We start from the raw sequence: 21,155 nt of genomic DNA on the forward strand, positions 1-21,155 counted from the left end.
CGAGAGTGCGAGAGTGCGTGTGTGTGAGTGTGAGTGTGTGAGTGTGAGTGTGAGTGTGTGAGTGTGAGTGTGAGTGTGTGAGTGTGAGTGTGAGTGTGTGAGTGTGAGTGTGTGAGTGTGAGTGTGAGTGTGTGAGTGTTTGAAATGAACTGCGTAATTGTGGAAACTAAGTTGTGTGTAGATATAGTACCTCTGTTTGCACACATGACGCTCCGAATGGGCCTGTACTCCACGTGTGAGGAGTAGAGGCGTGTGGCAATGTTCCAGTGTGCACATTGCCGCTGCTGTGGGTGAAACAGGATCTTCCGTGCCAGGCAGACTCCCAACATTGTGCTGCAACAACACAACGGACTTCATTCAGCAACACATATTTTTAAGTTTTTTACATTACCATTTTTTATCTCTGTACATGTGTAGTTAACACCTTACAAAATTTGATTTCAATATTTTAAGGGTGGACTGGAAGAACACGTTTGAAGAACTGAATTAAACTGAGGTAGACTGGAGAGAGAAAAGACTAGTTCTCAATATGTTCAAAAAACTCAGCGTACAGAAATAGATATTAGTGGCATTAAATAAGACTTTAGAATAAGAAGTTGTCTCTCCATATTTATTTTAACTGTTTATACGAAATGCAATACAATCAATCAAACATGGCACAAAAGGGATAAAAATTAACTGCAATCGGATGCACTGTATTCCATTCAATGGCAATTTAATAATCATAATGGGTTCTGGAAAGGAAATTGTGTATATTATGTTAAAAATTTTGCCACAAACTGAAAATAAACACAAACAAGACCAAAATAATGGTGGTAGACAAACAAAGCAGACAAATAAGGGCAAAAATTAAGTAAATACAATTCTGATGGAAGTAGATTTTCTCCTTAAAAACCAGGCTCTACAATAACAGGTGATAAATACAATGGATATTAAAAGAGCTTTCAAAATTATGGGTAGACCTAATTTATTAACAGACTGACATCTTACAACTAAAACAACAAAATACATTAATTACGACATTTACTTGGAGCATTTTGAGTCAACTGAGGAGTTGGATGCAACTTGCCAGTTTTGACCAATGACATCATATTGTAGTTATAGGCATTAGCTGCTTAGTTTTGAGCCACAGATAAATGATTTATCTTCTGTGGCAAAGCATCATAATCTTAAGTAAAAATGAATGAATGTGTTATTAAGAGAGAGATATTGTGTATGCTTTCCGTTGCTTGTCGTAATTTTAAATCATATGTGTACAGATTTTGAATTATACTTTTGTCTGATACTAAGTTGTTCCAATTGTTGTTTCCTCTACGGTTGATCCATGTCCCATACTATGTAGATCAACTGAAGAATAGGATACTACTACTAACGAAAGCAAAAAAGGTGACATACATAACAATGGCACCTTTTACCACAGTCTAACTACAAAGGTTGTATCCTATTCTTCAGCTGACCTATATAGGTCAATTGAAATATGCAATACAAATTTAACATCTGTCACTTTTTCTCCTTCCTATTCTTCAGTTCATAACAGTACTTTCGAATTAGAAAAAAAAAAAAAAAAAAACAATATACGTAAAACTAGTATCCTGTACTTCAGTTGGTAGTAGGTCAGCTGGATACATGTCAACTGAGGTGCTTCAGGCCGATGTTAACCTATGTCTTTTCTGCTAGCTCTAGAATTGTATCCTTCAGGTGACCTATATAGACAACTGAAGAGTAGGATACTTGGCCTTTCTACTGGAAAAAAATACATATAACATTACGTTCGAAATATGGAAATATGTGGTGTATGTCTATGATCCGTTTTCCCTGTGTTACAATTCTTTGTTTCTCAACAGCCGTCTATGTTTTTGCAATACATTAAATGTGGTAACTTGTGACGTCATGTTTCAAAGCGGACGTGTTGTATCCTATTGTTCAGTATTCCCAGCAGTTTAAGCTATAGCTGTCAAGGGTGGAATCAGAAAATGAGCGTATAGAGATAAGTCACACGAACATTTGGACTAAATGAAAATCCATTGAAGGACAACTACAAGAAATTGTCGCGAAAATACTGATTAACATAATACAGAGAACAACTTCTAAATTAATTGGGCACATTCGCGATAACAGCTCCGTAAATATATCTTGGAAGGAAATATCGGGGGGGAAAAAAAGGAATCAAGACGCAGGCCATCCATATTACAAAGTGTTTACCCGTGGAATGAACTAGACCAACAACAACAATCGCGGGACTAGTGTAGCAGGGGATACAACCCGTCGGCTTTGGACAATGACGTCACAAGTCGCCAAACGAGAAGCGATTCTTCTCAGTGTTGTAGCTCCCTTCAGTAGCTGATAAGTGTTTTTTGACTTTTTTAAAAAATCTCACGAGATAGAATAAACAGATCCACTTTATTAAGCAATTAGTAAAAAAACGAAACTGAAACATAACAGCAAAAGCGAAAATGGTAAACTGCTCTCTGGCGACTTGTGACGTCATTGTCCAAAGCCGACGGGTTGTATCCCCTGCTACACTAGACCCACAATCGCCATATGCTAAAGATTGTGGGAGGCATAACAGATGACTTAAAAATCAAGGTGTTGCCTTTAGTGTCTGATGGTTTAAGCATTAACAGACGCTATGCATTTCAATATTGAATCATCTAACCTACACAGTGTAGACACAAACTACCAGCCACCATTGAAGTATACACCCATTCACACTGCAAGGAAAAATGTATATTTCGGCTATCAAATAGTTCAAAGTCACCTTGTGTTTTGTGTCCTATTCCAAAACAGAAAATTGCTAATCCGATATTTTTTCTCCCGATCCGACATCAGGTGACCACCGTACGACATCAGAATTAAAAACAAATTTAAGTGTTTATTATGGGTGAGGAAGTCCGATACGACAACTGCCAATACCGGCCAATTACGGCTGATGAACGAAACACGTTTCTTTACAGTCCGATATCCCAATACGTAACAACACATTAACATTTCGTTATAAACAATACCCAATGGTAGTGTGAAAATATTTAAAGCAGTTATTTGTGTTCACTTACCGTATTGTGATACTTCTTCCTTTGGACTAACGCATAGTCAGAAGTTAGACTGACCAGGTATATCGGTTCGTATGTCTTTAAAACTGTGGTCAAGCGTTACTATAGTCAAACTTTATTTGGGTAATTGGCAGATTTCAAGTAACTCCCTGCAGATCTGTCTTCATTAAACTGATGCAATCATACCTTTCTTCTAAGTATCTTATTAAGGAGAACGCTTTTCTCCAGGAGATGCCAATACAGAAAACCACCATCATAACCACTCATTGCACTCCACAGCACAACTGTTACTGTAACCATCGTTGGGATTTGGTAAAAGAGGGGTTTGTTGAGTGTATCGACAGTGAGTTATTGTGTACAGACCTCTCTGCCCATTATATGGATTCTTAGGGATTCGGCTATACTCCGATTATAAGAATAAACCTCATCTAAACATTACTCTACGTATTCCTCAGCGTTTGCTGGAAGATCATTGGATTTATTTTCACGTGGAGCGGGTGTCAAACTGTCTCGAGTACAGTCAAGTACGATAATGAGGATACTTTTTATGCTGTGGTTACGCGTACATCGATTCAGCGATAATACGGTACAACAGCTTTACCGGAGCGTTTAACTTGGAAAGCACTAGCCAGCTACGTTGTCCAACAAATCTGAAGTGATGTGAACAGTTGAAGACGTGAAAAGAAACGAGCAGAGAACAATATAACCTTGGATGATATTTAATTTTTGAACAGAAGGAAATAATGGTAAAACTCAGGCATACGCTTCTAAGGTGATCTGATGGAAAACGTAACATGCTCTCTATCTTAGCTTAGCGTTGCTGCCTCTGGATCACGGGGTCCCGGGTTTGATTCCCGGTCGGGTTCGATTCATCATCATCATCATCATCATCATCAAGAAGTCCACATTTCTTCCTCTTTTAATACTTGGTTCTGCTTTTCGCCATCGTTCGGCAGTGACGTGTCACAAAGTTTCGTGCATTAGTTCCAGTACGATTGGCAGCTTGAATGTTATTTCTCGCGACAAATGCCTTAACTTGGCTCCAGATCAATTCTATAGGATTCAGATTGCAGTGTTAAGATGACAACTGTAAAAATACTGCATCTGTCCGAGTATTAGATGCCTCGAAAATTCTCACACTGCCTCGTGTGAGACCACATCTGTCCGACTCAACAATGGGCATATTCAAATAAAGAGTATTTGATTTATCATTTCTCTCCAAAAAAGGTAATTGTTTAATGTTTTCTTAACTTCAAAAATCTTTTACAAAATATTGATGATTAATAACGTGTATTTGCAATGAAAACCAGAAATTCGCGTGTGATATGTAATTAGAAACTAGAAGACGTGCATTTTTCTTGAAAAATGATTAAGTATGAGTTAATTGTCATATTTTTAGTACGTTAATATTTATATGATTTAGGTGTTGAAACCTAACAGAAGAGAAAGTCAACAGGTTTCGAATGGCCGCCCGCCAGCCTACTCAAATACTAATCGACGACACTACCGATTACGCCGTGGACATTATCTACAAGCTATTATCGATTACATTAATAAGGTAGTGTTTCTCGAAAAACTACAAAGCTGATTTTTCTCAGTAATGTTTTGAAAACACTGAGAATAACTTTTTTCTAGCCATCAATGGTGTTCCGCGCGGTGTCACCCATTTTCGCACTACGCACGAACAGCGAGGCATTCAGAGCGCAAGTAGCGCTTACAGAGACAGTGAATGCACACAATTTGCGAAACAAAAATTAAGCTAAAGTATGATTGCGGAAATAGTTGATGGCTGTTAATACATCTGAACGTCTTAAAGTTTCATTTACAGTGAGACAGTAATAAGATAGCTAATAGGTAAGTTGGACCTACTTCCAAGAGCGGAACAACAGCAGTGTACGAGAGCTACGGCTGCTGGCCAATCATCATGTTTTTGCTTGTTTACGTCAGGTTTATTCTTATGATAAAGTATACACAGTCTAATATATACAGTCGCGACACACTCGCTTATTTTTGTTATACACCGCGACAACAGCGCCTCAAGCGGTGGAGAAGCTACGCTGCTGAATACGGTATTCAGTAAATGTAAACCGTATCGTTTATATTCATTTTTGACATCGTTTTTACGAAAGGCAGCGTATGTAGCGCAATCAATTGCAATAAAAATAGGAAGAAGACACCATTTGTCATTCTTCAGGTTTCCTAAGAACCCTGAGAGGTATGAAACATCACATTAGTCTTATTTGCTTGTGCACGTACAAAAACAGAAACAATAATGTGTTAGCCCCTCATGCATTAAATATGTTGCGACGCGATGTAGAAAAAGTGACATTTATTTCACTTCTGACTGATGCATCTAACCACAAAGAGATTAAGGTCTTTCCTCTTCTCGTCAGATATTTTGATTGATTGATTGGTGTAAAAGTAAGATTATTACAATTAAAATCGTTGCCTGGGGAAACATCTACTATTGTGAGCGGCTATTTAACAGACTGCCTCAGAAAAAAACTGCCTAGAAGAAAAAGTCGTTGGACTGTGTGCTGATAACACTAATTGCAATTTTGGAGGTGCTGAAAGAAAAGGTCAGAGTAATGTTTTTACCAAACTACAAGTGGAAATCGGTCATAGACTGATAGGGGTTGGTTGTGCTGCTCATATACTGTTCGAGCACCTATTGATATTTTGCCTGTAGATATAGAAATGGTAGTTTCCAAAATATTTCTGTATTTCAAATCATACACTGTGAGAGTTGAAACTCTGAAGGACTTTTGCAGCTTTGTTGAAACAGATTTTGCAATGATTTTGGGTTATGCTCAAACAAGATGGTTAGTACTGTTGCCTGCTGTTGAGCGAGTCATCAGAATGTTTAAACCACTAAAATCATACTTCCAATCTGAAAAAAAGTGTCCATTGTTACTTTAAAACTTCTTTCAAAACCCTTTGTCTGAAGTATGGCTATACTTTGTTCACAGTACGGCATCATCATTTCATGAAGCAGTTAAAGTTGAAGGACAGACAGTCACTATATTTGAAGTGGCTGATTGTATTAGTAAGTTGAAAACTACACTGCAGTCCAAAATTGAAGACCAGTTCCTTCCCTCAAGAGACAACAATTCTTGAAACCGAGGTAGGTTTGCTTCCAGCAGAGGGAAAGAGTTTTCATGGTGCTGTATTACTTTTCTATGAAACTGCTCTATCCTACTTAAAGAAGTGGACTGAAAAAAGTTTCCAGAACTTTGACTGCTACAATTGGGTTACCTTGAATCAAATACCTGGATGGGATGACATTGAGAGAACTACTTCCCCAGTTAGCGAAACTATGCCATATGTTCAGTTAGCAGAAAATGTGATGTATGATGAGTATGTCAGTGTCAAACAGTTTGTAACCACTGAGAAAATCATTGCATGGACTGCTAACAACACTGTTCCAGGTCCAAGATGGGTTGAGATGATTTTTCATTTCAGCCAGAATCAAGTGGCATTCTCAAATGTACTCAAGCTAGTGGAGTTTCTTTTCTGCCTTCCTGGCACTAATGCTGCTACTGAAAGGGTATTTTCCCACATGAACAATATATGGACAAGTGACAAAACACAGTTGGCTGAAGATACCATGAAAGCAATGTTGGTAAGTAGAATAAATTATGATGAAACTAGTGTCTAGTTTTTTCATATGTTGTTGAAAAATACAGACTTGATAAAGAAAATTCACAGCACTGATAAATACAGTTGCCCTGATCACACTCATTCATCTTAGAAGGTATTAATAAAATGCAAATGTGTTTTTCTTTGTAACAAATTTGATATTTTGTATTTATTACATTTAATTGAAACCTTCTTCTCATATAATAAATAAATATAGGCCATTTTGCTATTGGATATGAAAGGGAAGCAGTGGTTGGGAAGGGAGTGAGACAGGGTTGTAGTCTCTCCCCGATGTTATTCAACCTGTATATTGAGCAAGCAGTGAAGGAAACAAAAGAGTAGGTATTAAAATCCATGGAGAAGAAATAAAAACTTTGAGGTTCGCCGATGACATTGTAATTCTGTCAGAGACGGCAAAGGACTTGGAAGAGCAGTTGAACGGAATGGATAGTGTCTTGAAAGGAGGATATAAGATGAACATCAACAAAAGCAAAACGTTTCTGAAGAAGAGAAATTTGTTAACATCGAGTATAGATTTAAGTGTCAGGAAGTCGTTTCTGAAAGTATTTGTATGGAAGTGAAACATGGACGATAAATAGTTTGGACAAGAAGAGAATAGAAGCTTTCGAAATGTGGTGCTACAGAAGAATGCTGAAGATTAGCTGGGTAGATCACATAACTAATGAGGAAGTATTGAATAGAATTTGGGAGAACAGAAGTTTGTGGCACAACTTAACTAGAAGAAGGGATCGGTTGGTAGGACATGTTCTGAGGCATCAAGGGATCACCAATTTAGTATTGGAGGGCAGCGTGGAGGGTAAAAATCGTAGAGGGAGACCAAGAGATAAATACACTAAGCAGATTCAGAAGGATGTAGGTTGCGGTAGATACTGGGAGATGAAGAAGCTTGCACAGGATAGAGTAGCATGGAGCGCTGCATCAAACCAGTCTCAGGACTGAAGACCACAACAACAACAGCCCATTTTGCAAAATTTTTAAAGTGTCCCAGATTTGGGCCTAGGGAATATGTTTATGTCCCGAATTTGAGTCTAGAAAATATGGTCACCTTACATTAGAGCGCTCTTTATTTACAATTTTTTTTTTCTAATCTGTATTGAATTACTGAATTTGTTTTTCATTTTTAGGAGCAAGAAATGGTTAATAAATAGTAGAAGACAGGACCTGCTGCAAAAAGATGTCCTTTACTTGCACAATAACGTGAAGTTTTGTGCGTTACATTTCGAGTCAAACCAGTTCATGAGCGCGGAAAAGAAGACATTAGTATGGAATGCAGTTCCTACGTTATTTGATGTGTCGAATAAGCCACAACTAGTTACGATGAAGAGAAAATTGCCACACAAACGTGAAAGTGTTACTACAAAAACAATGAAACTGTCTCCTGACACAGAAGAAACAGCTACCACAAGTGTTCCCACACGAGAGACATACATAAAATCACTAACAACGGAATCAGCAACAGACATCTTTTGAAGATGAAAAGCTTGGATTACGTAAAATTATTCGCGTGTTGGAAAATTGTGTGAAATGTAAAAACGTGCAAATCATTCGACTTCGTACAAAATTACTAAGCGACAAGGAAAGTGCCCATCGTAAGAATAAACTGCAACCACAACGTCACAGGACACGAAGTACAAAAGGACAAGCTCATTTTAAAAAGTATTGGTTCCAAGTACTTGAAGAAAGATGCTCTCGATTTATTGATAAGCCAAATCAGTATACCATTGAATGGAAAACGTGGTGCGAGATGGGAAGATGAAACTAAAGTATTTGCACTTAATTTGTTGTATTATAGTACGCAGGCATACAGTTTATCACATTGTTTTAGCCTTCCATCAGTACGTACCTTACAAAGGCTTGTGGACGATATACAATTAAATTGTGGGATAAATAATAACATATTTCATCTTTTAAATCAGAAAGTGCAGCAGTTACCAGAAACTGATATAATTGTTAATTTGTCTATGGATGAGATGTCACTAATGGAAAATTGGATATGTGACAGCTCTAGGGATCGTGTTATTGGATTTGAAGACATGGGTTTCATACGTACATCTCTGGTTGCCAATACTGCATTAGTTATAACGATTAACGGCATCTTCTCAAATTTTAAACAGCCATTGGTATATTATTTCTCCAACGGACCAGTATGAGCCACCTATCTGACGTGCATATTTTTTGAAGTTGTCAAAAAAACTCACAGAGATTGGTTTGGTTGTAAAAACATGTGTGACTGACCAAGGCTCGAATTTTGTGGAGGGGTATCACACCAGTTAATCCATGCTTAGTACACGAAGGGAGTAAGATCTACTTTTTTATGACACCCCACACTTGATAAAAAGCATACGTAATAATTTATTCAGGTATAACGTTGTCCACACAACAGATGAAGGATGGATTGCACTGCTTCATGGAAGGACATTTGTCAGCTGTACTCAAGTGATTGTGAAAGGAAGTACAAGTTGGCCCCCAAGCTCACTAAAAGAGCTGTCCAATTGCCAGCATTTTCAAAAATGAAGGTAAGCACTGCAGTTCGTGTGTTGAGTCATACAGTAGAAGCAGGCATTGACTTGTTACCTGTGGCACCATATCATCATTTGCTACTGCTACTGCAGATTTTTGCCAAAAAGTAAACGATATTTTTGACATATTTACTGCATATAGTGTTAAAGGGCCTGTATCCTTAAGGAACTGCATTACAAGTGCCTCAAGACATTTGGAAATATTAAAGACTGAAGCCATGGATACAGTCATGGAAATTTGTAGATGTTGATGGGAAAGATTTTTCATCTAGGATTGTGTTAAAGGACTTCTGGGTTACATATAGGCTTTGAACATGTTTGTTGATGATGTTTTGGTTGGAACCACGTTATATTTATTAACACGAAAAGTTAATCAAGATCCACTGGAAAACGTTTTCTCAGTGGTAAGGCATAAAGGTGGTAGCAACCTATCACCACGACAGTTTTGTGCTGCATTCAATAATTGTGCTTTAAGCAAATTAATGAACACACCCAGTGTAGCTACCTCCAATTGTGAGGGGGATCAACTGGGGTCAGACAATAGTGGATATGAAAGCAGCGCCCAAATTACTTGTTTCACCACTGTTGGACATCAGTGACACGAGTTCAGTGATCAGACTACCAAATGTGGAAGTCCGAACAGGCAAACAGCATGAGATACGTGTTTGGTTATGTATTAAAGAAACTGCTTACAATTCATGACTGTTATAAATGTAGGACAGTAATTGCAGATGGCACCCAAGACTTAGATGCAAATGACAAAAGTTTGTCATTTTAAAAGTTATGAAGGCAACTTTGGAAACCTATTTATTTGTACAGAAGATGTCAAAGAATTTTTAACTCATTGTGAGACTAAGATAACTTCTACTTTTGATGAATATGCTTACACAAGTAATTGTGGTGCTTTCTTTGTGAACATATTGGTGGACATCCCCAATTTTCCACCTGGGTGCTGTGCTGAAACCAAGCTGCTGTTAATAAGACTGTTTGTAAAAGTGAGGCTCTTTTACATTATTAAATTCAGGAATCAAGACAGTCTGTAGGAGCAAGAGAAGAAATAAAGTGATGAAGCTTGCTCATTTGGGTTGCTAAAGTGTTAGGACTGACTCATTCGTTTAATTTTATTTTCGTTTAATGTATCAATGGGATATAATAAAGTTGTAAAACAGTCATGCTTTTTATTAGGATAACCTGACACCACAAAGAATAAGATGGAAATTGTATTTTTGGAAGCAGGCTTCCTGCAAAGCAGAACGGTATGGAAAGTGATGTGACGCTTCGTTTTTAAACAAGGAAAAGCATCTATATACTACATATGTGGGATATACAGTGTGTATTCTCTTACTTTCAGTGGAATAAGTGCGATTGTATGCTACTTCTTAATTATTTCTTCAAGAATATGTTACAGCTTATGTCACTTCATTCAATAGTTCGTTAGTGCTCTGTTTACTTATATTTCACGATCATTTAGGTGTCTCGCTGTTCTAACACTTGTGACGCAAAAATATACTATCTATTTTGTAAATTACGTACAAAACGAATTAAAAACAAACATTATTCTACGTCGCGTCTGCCGTCCGAAGTAGGCGAGCTTTCTGGCCGCTAGGGGCGCTAGTGTCACTTGAACTGTCAAATGGTAACAACTTTCAAAGCAGCGAGTGTCGCGACTGTACATATTAGACTGTGGTGTAGATCCCTGTTCACATGTCTTTGTGTAGCCTTTGCGTTTGGAAACTGCGGTGAGCAAATTAAATGTAGTATTTACGTACCTTAATAACGTTTCAAAGTAAATACTATTTTACTGCGAAAATATACGGCGTGAATCACCTAAAGTACTCAAATACTGTGGAAATGGAAAGTGCTAGTCAGCGGCTCGTATTGTTAGCCAATCACCAGATTGTAATAATACTTAGTGTGTTTTCGTGCAAACATACAATGTTTAAATAGACCAATGCCTATTAACGTTAAACTAAACGCAGGGTAAATCAGAATGTCAGTGGTGTTTGTCGCAGGATTCTAGTGCGAGTTGTTTACAAGAAATCTTATTTGGAAAAGTTTCCACGCCGACATTTGTGCCAGTCAACCTGCGTAGTTAGGTACGATGTAATTACAGGACGATAATTATTGAACTACATGAAATAAAATAGTCATACCTTCTGAATGGTTTGCGTTAGGACGTCCAAACTGCACGGTTGGCCATGGAGCATGATGGGAATTACACTACTGGCCGTAAAAATTGCTACACCAAGAAGAAATGCAGTTGATAAACGAGTATTGATTGGACAAATATATTATACTAGAACTGACATGTGATTACATTTTCATGCAATTTGGGTGCATAGATCCTGAGAAATCAGGACCCAGAACAACCACACCTGGCCTTAATAACGGCCTCGATACGCCTGGGCATTGAGTCAAACAGAGCTTGGATGGGGTTTACAGGTACAGCTGCCCATGCAGCTTCAACACGATGCCACAGTTCATCAAGAGTAGTGAGTGCCGTATTGTGACGAGCCCAGTTGCTTGGCCACCATTGACCAGAGATCTGGAGAATGTGCTGGCCAGGGCAGCAGTCTAACATTTTCTGTATCCAGAAAGGCCCGTGCAGGACCAGCAACAAGCGGTCGTGCATTATCCTATTGAAATATAGGGTTTAGCAGGGATAGAATGAAGGGTAGAGCCACGGGTCGTAACACATCTGAAATGTAACGTCCACTGTTCAAAGTTCCGTGAATGCGAACAAGAGGTGACCGAGACGTGTAACCAATGGCACCCCATACCATCACGCCGGGTGATACGCCAGTATGGCGATTAGGAATACACGCTTCCAATGTGCGTTCACCGCGATGTCGCCAAACACGGATGCGACCATCATGATGCTCCAAGCAGAACCTGGATTCATCCGAACGTTGAGTACACCATCACAGGCGCTCCTGTCTGTGATGCAGCGTCAAGGGTGACCGCAGCCATGGTCTCCGAGCTGATAGTCCATGCTGCTGCAAAGGTCGTCGAACTGTTCGTGCAGACAGTTGTCTTGCAAACGTACCCATCTGTTGACTCTGGGATCGAGACGTGGCTGCACGATCCGTTACAGCCATGCGGATAAGACGCCTGTCATCTCGACTGCTAGTGGTACGAGACCGTTGGGATCCAGCACGGCGTTCCGTATTACCCTCCTGAACCCACCGATTCCATATTCTGCTAACAGTCATTGGATCTCGACCAACGCGAGCAGCAATGTCGCGATACGATAAACCGCAATCGCGATAGGCTACAATCCGACCTTTATCAAAGTAGGAAACGTGATGGCACGCATTTCTCCTCCTTACACGAGGCATCACAATAACGTTTCACCAGGCAACGCCGGTCAACTCCTGTTGTGTATGAGGAATCGGTTGGAAACTTTCCTCATGTCAGCACGTTGTAGGTATCGCCACCGGCGCCATCCTTGTGTGAATGCTCTGAAAAGCTAATCATTTGCATATCACAGCATCTTCTTCCTGTCGGTTAAATTTCGCGTCTGTAGCACGTCATCTTCGTGGTGTAGCAATTTTAATGGCCAGTAGTGTAGTATGTTGTGAGTACAGTTTGGTTTAGTGACGAAACCCGCTTTCATTTGGATGGGTTCGTCAATAATCAAAATTGGCGCGTTTGGGAGACTGAGAATCGGCACTGCGCGACCGAGAAGTCTCGTCTCAACGGGCGACTGTGTGGTGTGCAATGTCCAGTCACGGAATAATCGCGATATTCCCTTATGGCAAGGTGACTACCGAACTATACGTGAAGGTTTTGGAAGATGATTTCATCCCCTTTATCCCAAGTGATCCTGCTTTCGATAAGACGTGGTTCATGCAAGACGGAGCTCGACCCCTTCGAAGCATAAGAGCGTTATGTCCTGGAGGATCACTTGGGGGACCGCATTCAGGCTCTGGGGTACCCAGAGGCCACTGGCATGAGCCTCCATTGGCCGCCATATTCTCCGAATCTGAACACATGCGACTCCTTTTCGTGCGGCTATATTAAAGACAAGGTGTACAGCAATAACCCCAACACTGCTGAGCTGAAACCAGCCATTCAAGAGGTCATCTACAGCATCAATGTTCTGACACTTCGGCGGGTCGAGCAGAATTTCTTTATTCGTCTGCACCACATCATCGCCAATGATGGCAGGGATATCGAACATGTCATAACCTAAATCCGAATACTTGTAGTGACGCACACGTATTCAATGAAGTGTGCATGCAGGTCGTAGTTTGTAACTAATTTAAGTTTTCTTCATGTAGTTCAACAATTATCATGCTGTACGTTTGCTTACAGTGCGCTTGCGTGTTCCTCGAGTGAATTGCAACTTGCTATTCAGTCAGTGTGTGGCAGTACAAGCAGTAGGTAGTGAATGGAGGCTGGAATTTCCCAGTGCAGAAAAAGCCGACATGCTCATGACGTATGGGGGGAGTGCCGTGCGTTCTTATACGGTGTATGCGGCAAGATATTCCAATAGACATCAACCATCTGGGAACTCATTTATCAACCGTGTCAACCAGTTACGTGAAAGTGGCAGTGTAACACCTAGAGAACGTAACAAAAGGAAAGAAGGTAAGACAGTCGAGTTGGAAATTAATGTTCTTGCTGCTGTTGCAGTTGATCTTTGCGTTAGCTACCGCGCAATCGTACGAGGAAGTGGCGTGAGTCAGGCAAGTGCCCTACGCATTCTCCAACAACATAGGTTCCATCTACATCACATCTCTCTCCGTAAAGAGCTGGCTTGTAAATGATTATGGGAATCGTGTTAACTTCTGTGCATGTGCATTAAGACAGGATACTCCAGAATATCATGTATATTGTTTAGTGATGAAGCCACTTTTACCGAACATGGCCAGGGTAACCGCCGAAACTTGCACTGTTAGTCTGTTGACAATCCCCGTTGGCTTCATTCAAATAGGTGCGAATTCCTAAGCGACCAAACTGCTGAGGTCGTCGGTCCCTAGACTTACACACTACTTAAACTAACTTATGCTAAGAGCAACACCCCCTCCCGCCCACACCCCCTCCCCCCCTTTCCCCTCCACACACACACACACACACACACCCACACCCTCCCGCCCACATACACACACCCTCCCCCCCATACACCCTCCCCCCCCCCCCCCACACACACACACCCTCCTCCCCCCCCCCATACACACGCCCATGCCCGAGGGAGGACTCAAACCTCCAGCGAGAGACGCACTCTGGCTTTGTCAGGTTGTCAGGTGCAATGTCAGCGCAGCGTCCATGGAGGGTAAACGTGTGGCGTGGATTAGTGAACCATCATCTCATAGGCCCTTTTTCACTGGCGGAACGGTGAACGCACCCAAGTATTGCAGCCTCCTAACAGACCATCTTCCATTTAGTCTTTATTTTCGAGCCGTAACTAAATCGGTTATCTTCTGTGGCGTAGCGTAATCATTGTAAATAATGAATGTGTTTTTAAAAGGCAGTGCTAGACATTGTGTACGATATTTGTCGCTTGTATTAAATCATTCGTTCGTTCCAATTCATTCGGTACTTATTTTCATTCTTAGGAATTTGAGATTTTTTGGAAGAATTGTTTTTCATTCTCGACAATTTTTATTTTTTGATTTGTTTGTAGGTATGGATTTATCTATTCGAACGAACACGGAATACTTTAAGCAGGGTTGGTCAACTGCAGTACGGAATACAAATTTTACAGTTGTCGATTTTTTATTCGCCTTTGCTAGCACTACTATTACTACGATATTTTTCAGTCGATATTAGTTCTATCGAAGGCGAAAGGACCAAAATACGGAGAGTTTGTATCCCGTAATTAAATCGACCTCTATAGATCAACTGAAGATTAGGCTACTAGTGCTAGCAAAGACGACGACGACGACGACGACGACGACGACGACGATTATGATGATTGGTTTGTGGGGCGCTCAACTGCGCAGCGAAGACGAGAAAAACGACAGACTGACATCCTGTACCTCAGGTAAACAACGAAGGTGGTATCCTATTGTTCAGTTGACCCATGTAGGTCAACCGAAGTATGGAATGCCAATTTTTATGTACGTCTTTTCTTTCGCCTTTGCGTAGTTCAACAGAGGTACAGGATGCCAATGTTATGTACGTCGATTTTTTCGTCTTCACTAGCGTTAGTATCCTATTCTTGACTTATGTACATCTACATCTACATCTACATTCATACTCCGCAAGCCACCCAACAGTGTGTGGCGGAGGGCACTTTACGTGCCACTGTCATTACCTCCCTTTCCTGTTCCAGTCGCGTATGGTTCGCGGGAAGAACGACTGTCTGAAAGCCTCCGTGCGCGCTCTAATCTCTCTAATTTTACATTCGTGATTTCCTCGGGAGGTATAAGTAGGGGGAAGCAATATATTCGATACCTCATCCAGAAACGCATCCTCTCGAAACCTGGCGAGCAAGCTACACCGCGATGCAGAGCGCCTCTCTTGCAGAGTCTGCCACTTGAGTTTATTAAACATCTCCGTAACGCTATCACGGTTACCAAATAACCCTGTGACGAAACGCGTCGCTCTTCTTTGGATCTTCTCCATCTCCTCCGTCAGACCGATCTGGTACGGATCCCACACTGATGAGCAATACTCAAGTATAGGTCGAACGAGTGTTTTGTAAGCCACCTCCTTTGTTGATGGACTACATTTTCTAAGCACTCTCCCAATGAATCTCAACCTGGTACCCGCCTTACCAACAATTAATTTTATATGATCATTCCACATCAAATCGTTCCGCACGCATACTCCCAGATATTTTACAGAAGTAACTGCTACCAGTGTTTGTTCCGCTATCATATAATCATACAATAAAGGATCCTTCTTTCTATGTATTCGCAATACATTACATTTGTCTATGTTAAGGGTCAGTTGCCACTCCCTGCACCAAGTGCCTATCCGCTGCAAATCTTCCTGCATTTCGCTACAATTTTCTAATGCTGCAACTTCTCTGTATACTACAGCATCATCCGCGAAAAGCCGCATGGAACTTCCGACACTATCTACTAGGTCATTTATATATATTGTGAACAGAAATGGTCCCATAACACTCCCCTGCGGCACGCCAGAGGTTACTTTGTCTGTAGACGTCTCTCCATTGATAACAACATGCTGTGTTCTGTTTGCTAAAAACTCTTCAATCCAGCCACACAGCTGGTCTGATATTCCGTAGGCTCTTACTTTGTTTGTCAGGCGACAGTGCGGAACTGTATCGAACGCCTTCCGGAAGTCAAGAAAAATAGCATCTACCTGGGAGCCTGTATCTAATATTTTCTGGGTCTCATGAACAAATAAGGCGAGTTGGGTCTCACACGATCGCTGTTTCCGGAATCCATGTTGATTCCTACATAGTAGATTCTGGGTTTCCAGAAATGACATGATACGCGAGCAAAAAACATGTTCTAAAATTCTACAAGAGATCGACGTAAGAGATATAGGTCTATAGTTTTGCGCATCTGCTCGACGACCCTTCTTGAAGACTGGGACTATCTGTGCTCTTTTCCAATCATTTGGAACCCTTTGTTCCTCTAGAGACTTGCGGTACACGGCTGTTAGAAGGGGGGCAAGTTCTTTCGCGTACTCTGTGTAGAATCGAATTGGTATCCCGTCAGGTCCAGTGGGCTTTCCTCTGTTGAGTGATTCCAGTTGCTTTCCTATTCCTTGGACACTTATTTCGATGTCAGCCATTTTTTCGTTTGTGCGAGGATTTAGAGAAGGAACTGCAGTGCGGTCTTCCTCTGTGAAACAGCTTTGGAAAAAGGTGTTTAGTATTTCAGCTTTACGCGTGTCATCCTCTGTTTCAATGCCATCATCATCCCGTAGTGTCTGGATATGCTGTTTCGAGCCACTTACTGATTTAACGTAAGACCAGAACTTCCTAGGATTTTCTGTCAAGTCGGTACATAGAATTTTACTTTCGAATTTAATGAACGCTTCACGCATAGGTCAACTGAAGCGTGGGATACATATTTTCCGTATGTCGGTATTTTCGCCTTCGCTAGTACTAGTATCAACTGAGGAACACGATGCTAGTAGTACCGGAGGCGAAGAAGGCAACACCTGGAAAATTTGTATCCCGTACTGCAGATAACCTATAAATATATATGGCGGTAGTATCTGTTCCAGAAAGAACAGTTACCGTAGATGACCATGCAGCTTTGCTAGAAATGAAATAATTAAATAGACACCCTAGCTGCCCCCGTCGGTGCACACATTTTCAACATGCCCCAACGAAGTACATCAACGCCTGTTTGCAATTAGGGTGTCCATTTAATTATTTCATTTCTAGCAAAGCTGCATGGTCATCTACGGTAACTGTTCTTTCGGGAACAGATACTACCGTCATATAGAGTTAAAATATGGCTTCCCGGCAATTGACCTTGTGCGAACGCACACGCTATGCCCGAATTCATACAGGACTTTGTAGATTAATCTGCAACGAGTAATGAGTATGATGGGCAAACATCTATTAGGCGCACTACGAATATAGTGGTGGACATGTTGGGAATGTAGGTCTCACGGGGAGCGTGCAAAGGGTAAGTCCCTGCAGGTACACTATCCTCTGTGCCCTCGGTGGCTCAGATGGATAGAGCGTCTGCCATGTAAGCAGGAGATCGCGGGTTCGAGTCCCAGTCGGGGCACACATTTTCAACATGTCCGCAATGAAGTACATCAACGCCTGTTTGCAGCTAGGGTGTCCATTTAATTATCATTTCATAACCTATAAAGATCAGCTGAAGTTTGGGATACAATTCAACTCGCCACTTCGGCGACTTGCGTGTCAACGATGATGAAAATGATGGACACACAGAACATCCGGGAATCGAACCCGGCGGTAACGCTACCGCTGCGCTACGGAGGCGGACCACGTTTCAGTAATCCCCAGGTATTGTTCAACTGCCAATGTGGGAACTTTTCAAAATACGGTATTTTGTAGACGACTCGCACTAGAATCCGGCAACAAACACAACTGACATTCTGATTTATCCTAATTTTAGTTTGTTGGTGTCAATAGGCATTTTTCCATTTCACAAGTGTAATTTTGCACGAACATACGCTTTTTAAGTATTGTTGCAATCTGTTGATTTGCTAATAATACGAGCCCGTGACTACCAATCCATTGTGTGAAAACCGCACCTCAATAGCACTTTAAATTACAGCAATATTTGCAATTCAAGTTTTAGATGATTCACCCTGTATAATCCAACAGACACTAATGACATACGACGTTGGACGGCATCGGGGCCCATATTCGCTCTATATCGGATCGGGAGAAATACGGATCCAAGGCAGGTATAGCCGGTATATTGCGGATTCTGGAATGTGTATCAACAGGTTGATGATTCCATCTGCTCTCCCGATTTCTTCTTGAAATTAATGTTTAAAATCTTAGAACCAGATGTTGCACCATGACATAAGTGGAAATATACACTAGTGCGATAAATTTGTACTAACTTTTACTCAAACGAATAGTTGTCAGATTTTATAACCATTCTTGTTATACGACCGTTCCCTTTGGTACGAGGGCATACCAGGAAACGATATTTAGGCAAGCTACACTAACAACGTGCGTGGTAAGCACACAGTCCATGACGATAATATTGTGGCGAAAGTCTGTAAAGATGCCTGGCTTATCAGATTGGAAAAAAATAAACAAAATTCTTTGGCCAATTTATAAAATGTGAAACAAGGTTTAATGAAATAAAAATACGGCGAATATATTCTTGAAACATTTGAAAATACACGCAACTCGCACTATCCCGTTATTTCTAGTGCTAAAAAATTGCACAGTCCTAATACTTGTAAGGTCTGTGCGAGGTGCGATAAATAAGGCCACAGTCCACAATAAGGCAAACCCCTCTCCATTTTAGAAACTTGGAGTCTATCTGTCGGAAGGCAGCACCTACATGACCAGAAATGGCGTCCTAGTGACTAAAGGTAGAGAAGCCATCACGTAACATCAAATCATAAGTAGTGCAAGACCCATGTTCCGATACGGAAACATAACGGCACCAGAGTTCCAAGCGGCCTCACAGTGAGTACGAGAAAATATGGGGCGAAAATCCGTACTTTGATCGGAAATACGTGATTTATAGGACTATATTTTTGATTTGTAGATTATGGGTTAGCCGCTTAGTCTAGAATTAAAGCGCATGTCTGGAAATATAAAGGTTTTTCGTGAGATTCCAAAGTGATACATTCGAGAAATGTCAATCAAAAACTTCTCGCAGCTGGGTTCTGTCAAGTAAAATTTTGAAAATGACGCTGCGGTTGCCCTTTAACTGTAAAGTTATTTATTTGTAAAACCCAGCAATGTAATTTCGACCGTGGGGTCATTGTCAAGTGGAAATAATTGCGCCACAGAAGTGTAAAAATCTAAAAATCATCGTACATGACATGACACAGAAGCTGGTATCATTGTATTGTGTTCCCGATGACGTGTGTGTATTGCAATCTTTGAGTATGTTGCTCGTAGTCTGCTTTATTTTTGCACGCACCTGTAGCATCGTGTGGAGGAAATGAGTCCACATTTGTTTTTGTTTCATTTGAGATAGCAGCTCATTTCGTGGCATTGTGCTCTGTGGGCTTACGTTATTATACCTTTGTTCCTACTTATGAATGCGTGTGTGAACTGCTCGATTTAAATGTGCTGCAAATATATTGTTCATATTTCTATTGCAAGTATAACGTTCATATTTCTCTTTAATTTATTTCGCATGCGTTTTTCATATTTTCTTGCATTTAATGGAAAACTAGTGTTAGCAGCTTTTGATAGAACTGGTATAACTTTACTACATCTTGTCACGGAATGATTATTTTAAGTCAACATCTGCTAACGTGGAATACTTCCTTAAACACGAGAGAGAAGGTACGAAAAACGGGTGCGAACTAAAATAAAATAGAACAGGAACAATGTACTTACAACACATTTAGATGCAGCAGTTCCCACACGGATTTCAAGTTAGGAACAGTGTCATCACAATACTATGTAAGAAAACCAGCTTCTGTTTCATACCAAACAAAAACAAATATATAGTTATGTACTCCACTTATTATTACGGATGTGAGCAAAAGTCATGCAGATTACGAGCAACATATTCACGACGTAATTCATAGAATGCAATAAACACAGGAATTCGTAATCAGGAACACAATGCTATAATAGCAGCTTCTGTTTTGAACGATACCAAAACAGATATGGCAGACAAATCCACCCTTAAGAAATTGCAGTTATAAACTTGCAGCGCTCCACGTGACCTGGCAGCGAACCAAGCTCATGTTACATCATCCCTGTGGGAACCATCTAGTGTTATCCATTGTCGTAGCTTGTCCACGTTTCCGGAAGAGGAGAAACAAACACACTGCTTTCAATGGAACATTATACGTGGGCTACGAATGTTAGACTGCCCGACTTGTTCAATTGCTGCGTCAGAGACTGCTGGCAGACGCTTATCCGACGAGGTAAGAGGTTGACAGTTTTGGTGAAACTGTTTTGTCAGTTAATAACAGTTTGTATTTGAGCTGGTGGCTTGCTATATTCAGTCTTGAATTGTCTCTGATCTGTAGTACCGGTAGCGGATATGTATTCACGAAACCATAAACACTGCTCACACACTGCACCGGTAAACGACTCCATGAAGGCTACTGCAATAACTCGTGCAAGCCGCCTAGCGGAAACGTCGGGAACTAACAGTGTTAGACGGAAATAAAACTAAGACATACTGCATTCAGTGCTGTATCAAACGTTTCTGTAAGTTATTTACCCTTTTCAGAACCAAAGGTTACTTTTGTATAATTTGTAAACACCGTATACTTCGTAAAATCTAAGATGCTTACGCTTATCCCCACCTACTCCATATTCAGCTTCCAACTGTAATAATTTTATTGCTGTGTCAAA

General features: G+C 40.7%; 1 protein-coding gene across 6 annotated transcripts in view; it reads right to left on the reverse strand.

Moving 5' to 3' along the window:
- LOC124717211 (pyruvate carboxylase, mitochondrial) overlaps nt 1-21,155 on the reverse strand; it is a 371,895-nt gene that overhangs the window by 96,681 nt on the left and 254,059 nt on the right. For all 6 annotated transcript variants that reach the window (XM_047243993.1, XM_047243997.1, XM_047243992.1 and 3 more), the window contains one exon: nt 191-333. In XM_047243993.1, the coding sequence (XP_047099949.1) occupies nt 191-329 (139 nt within the window). In that variant the 5' untranslated portion in view covers nt 330-333. The remainder of the gene's footprint in view (nt 1-190; nt 334-21,155) is intronic.

Source organism: Schistocerca piceifrons, chromosome 9, assembly GCF_021461385.2.
Source record: "Schistocerca piceifrons isolate TAMUIC-IGC-003096 chromosome 9, iqSchPice1.1, whole genome shotgun sequence".
Classification (NCBI taxonomy): domain Eukaryota; kingdom Metazoa; phylum Arthropoda; class Insecta; order Orthoptera; family Acrididae; genus Schistocerca; species Schistocerca piceifrons.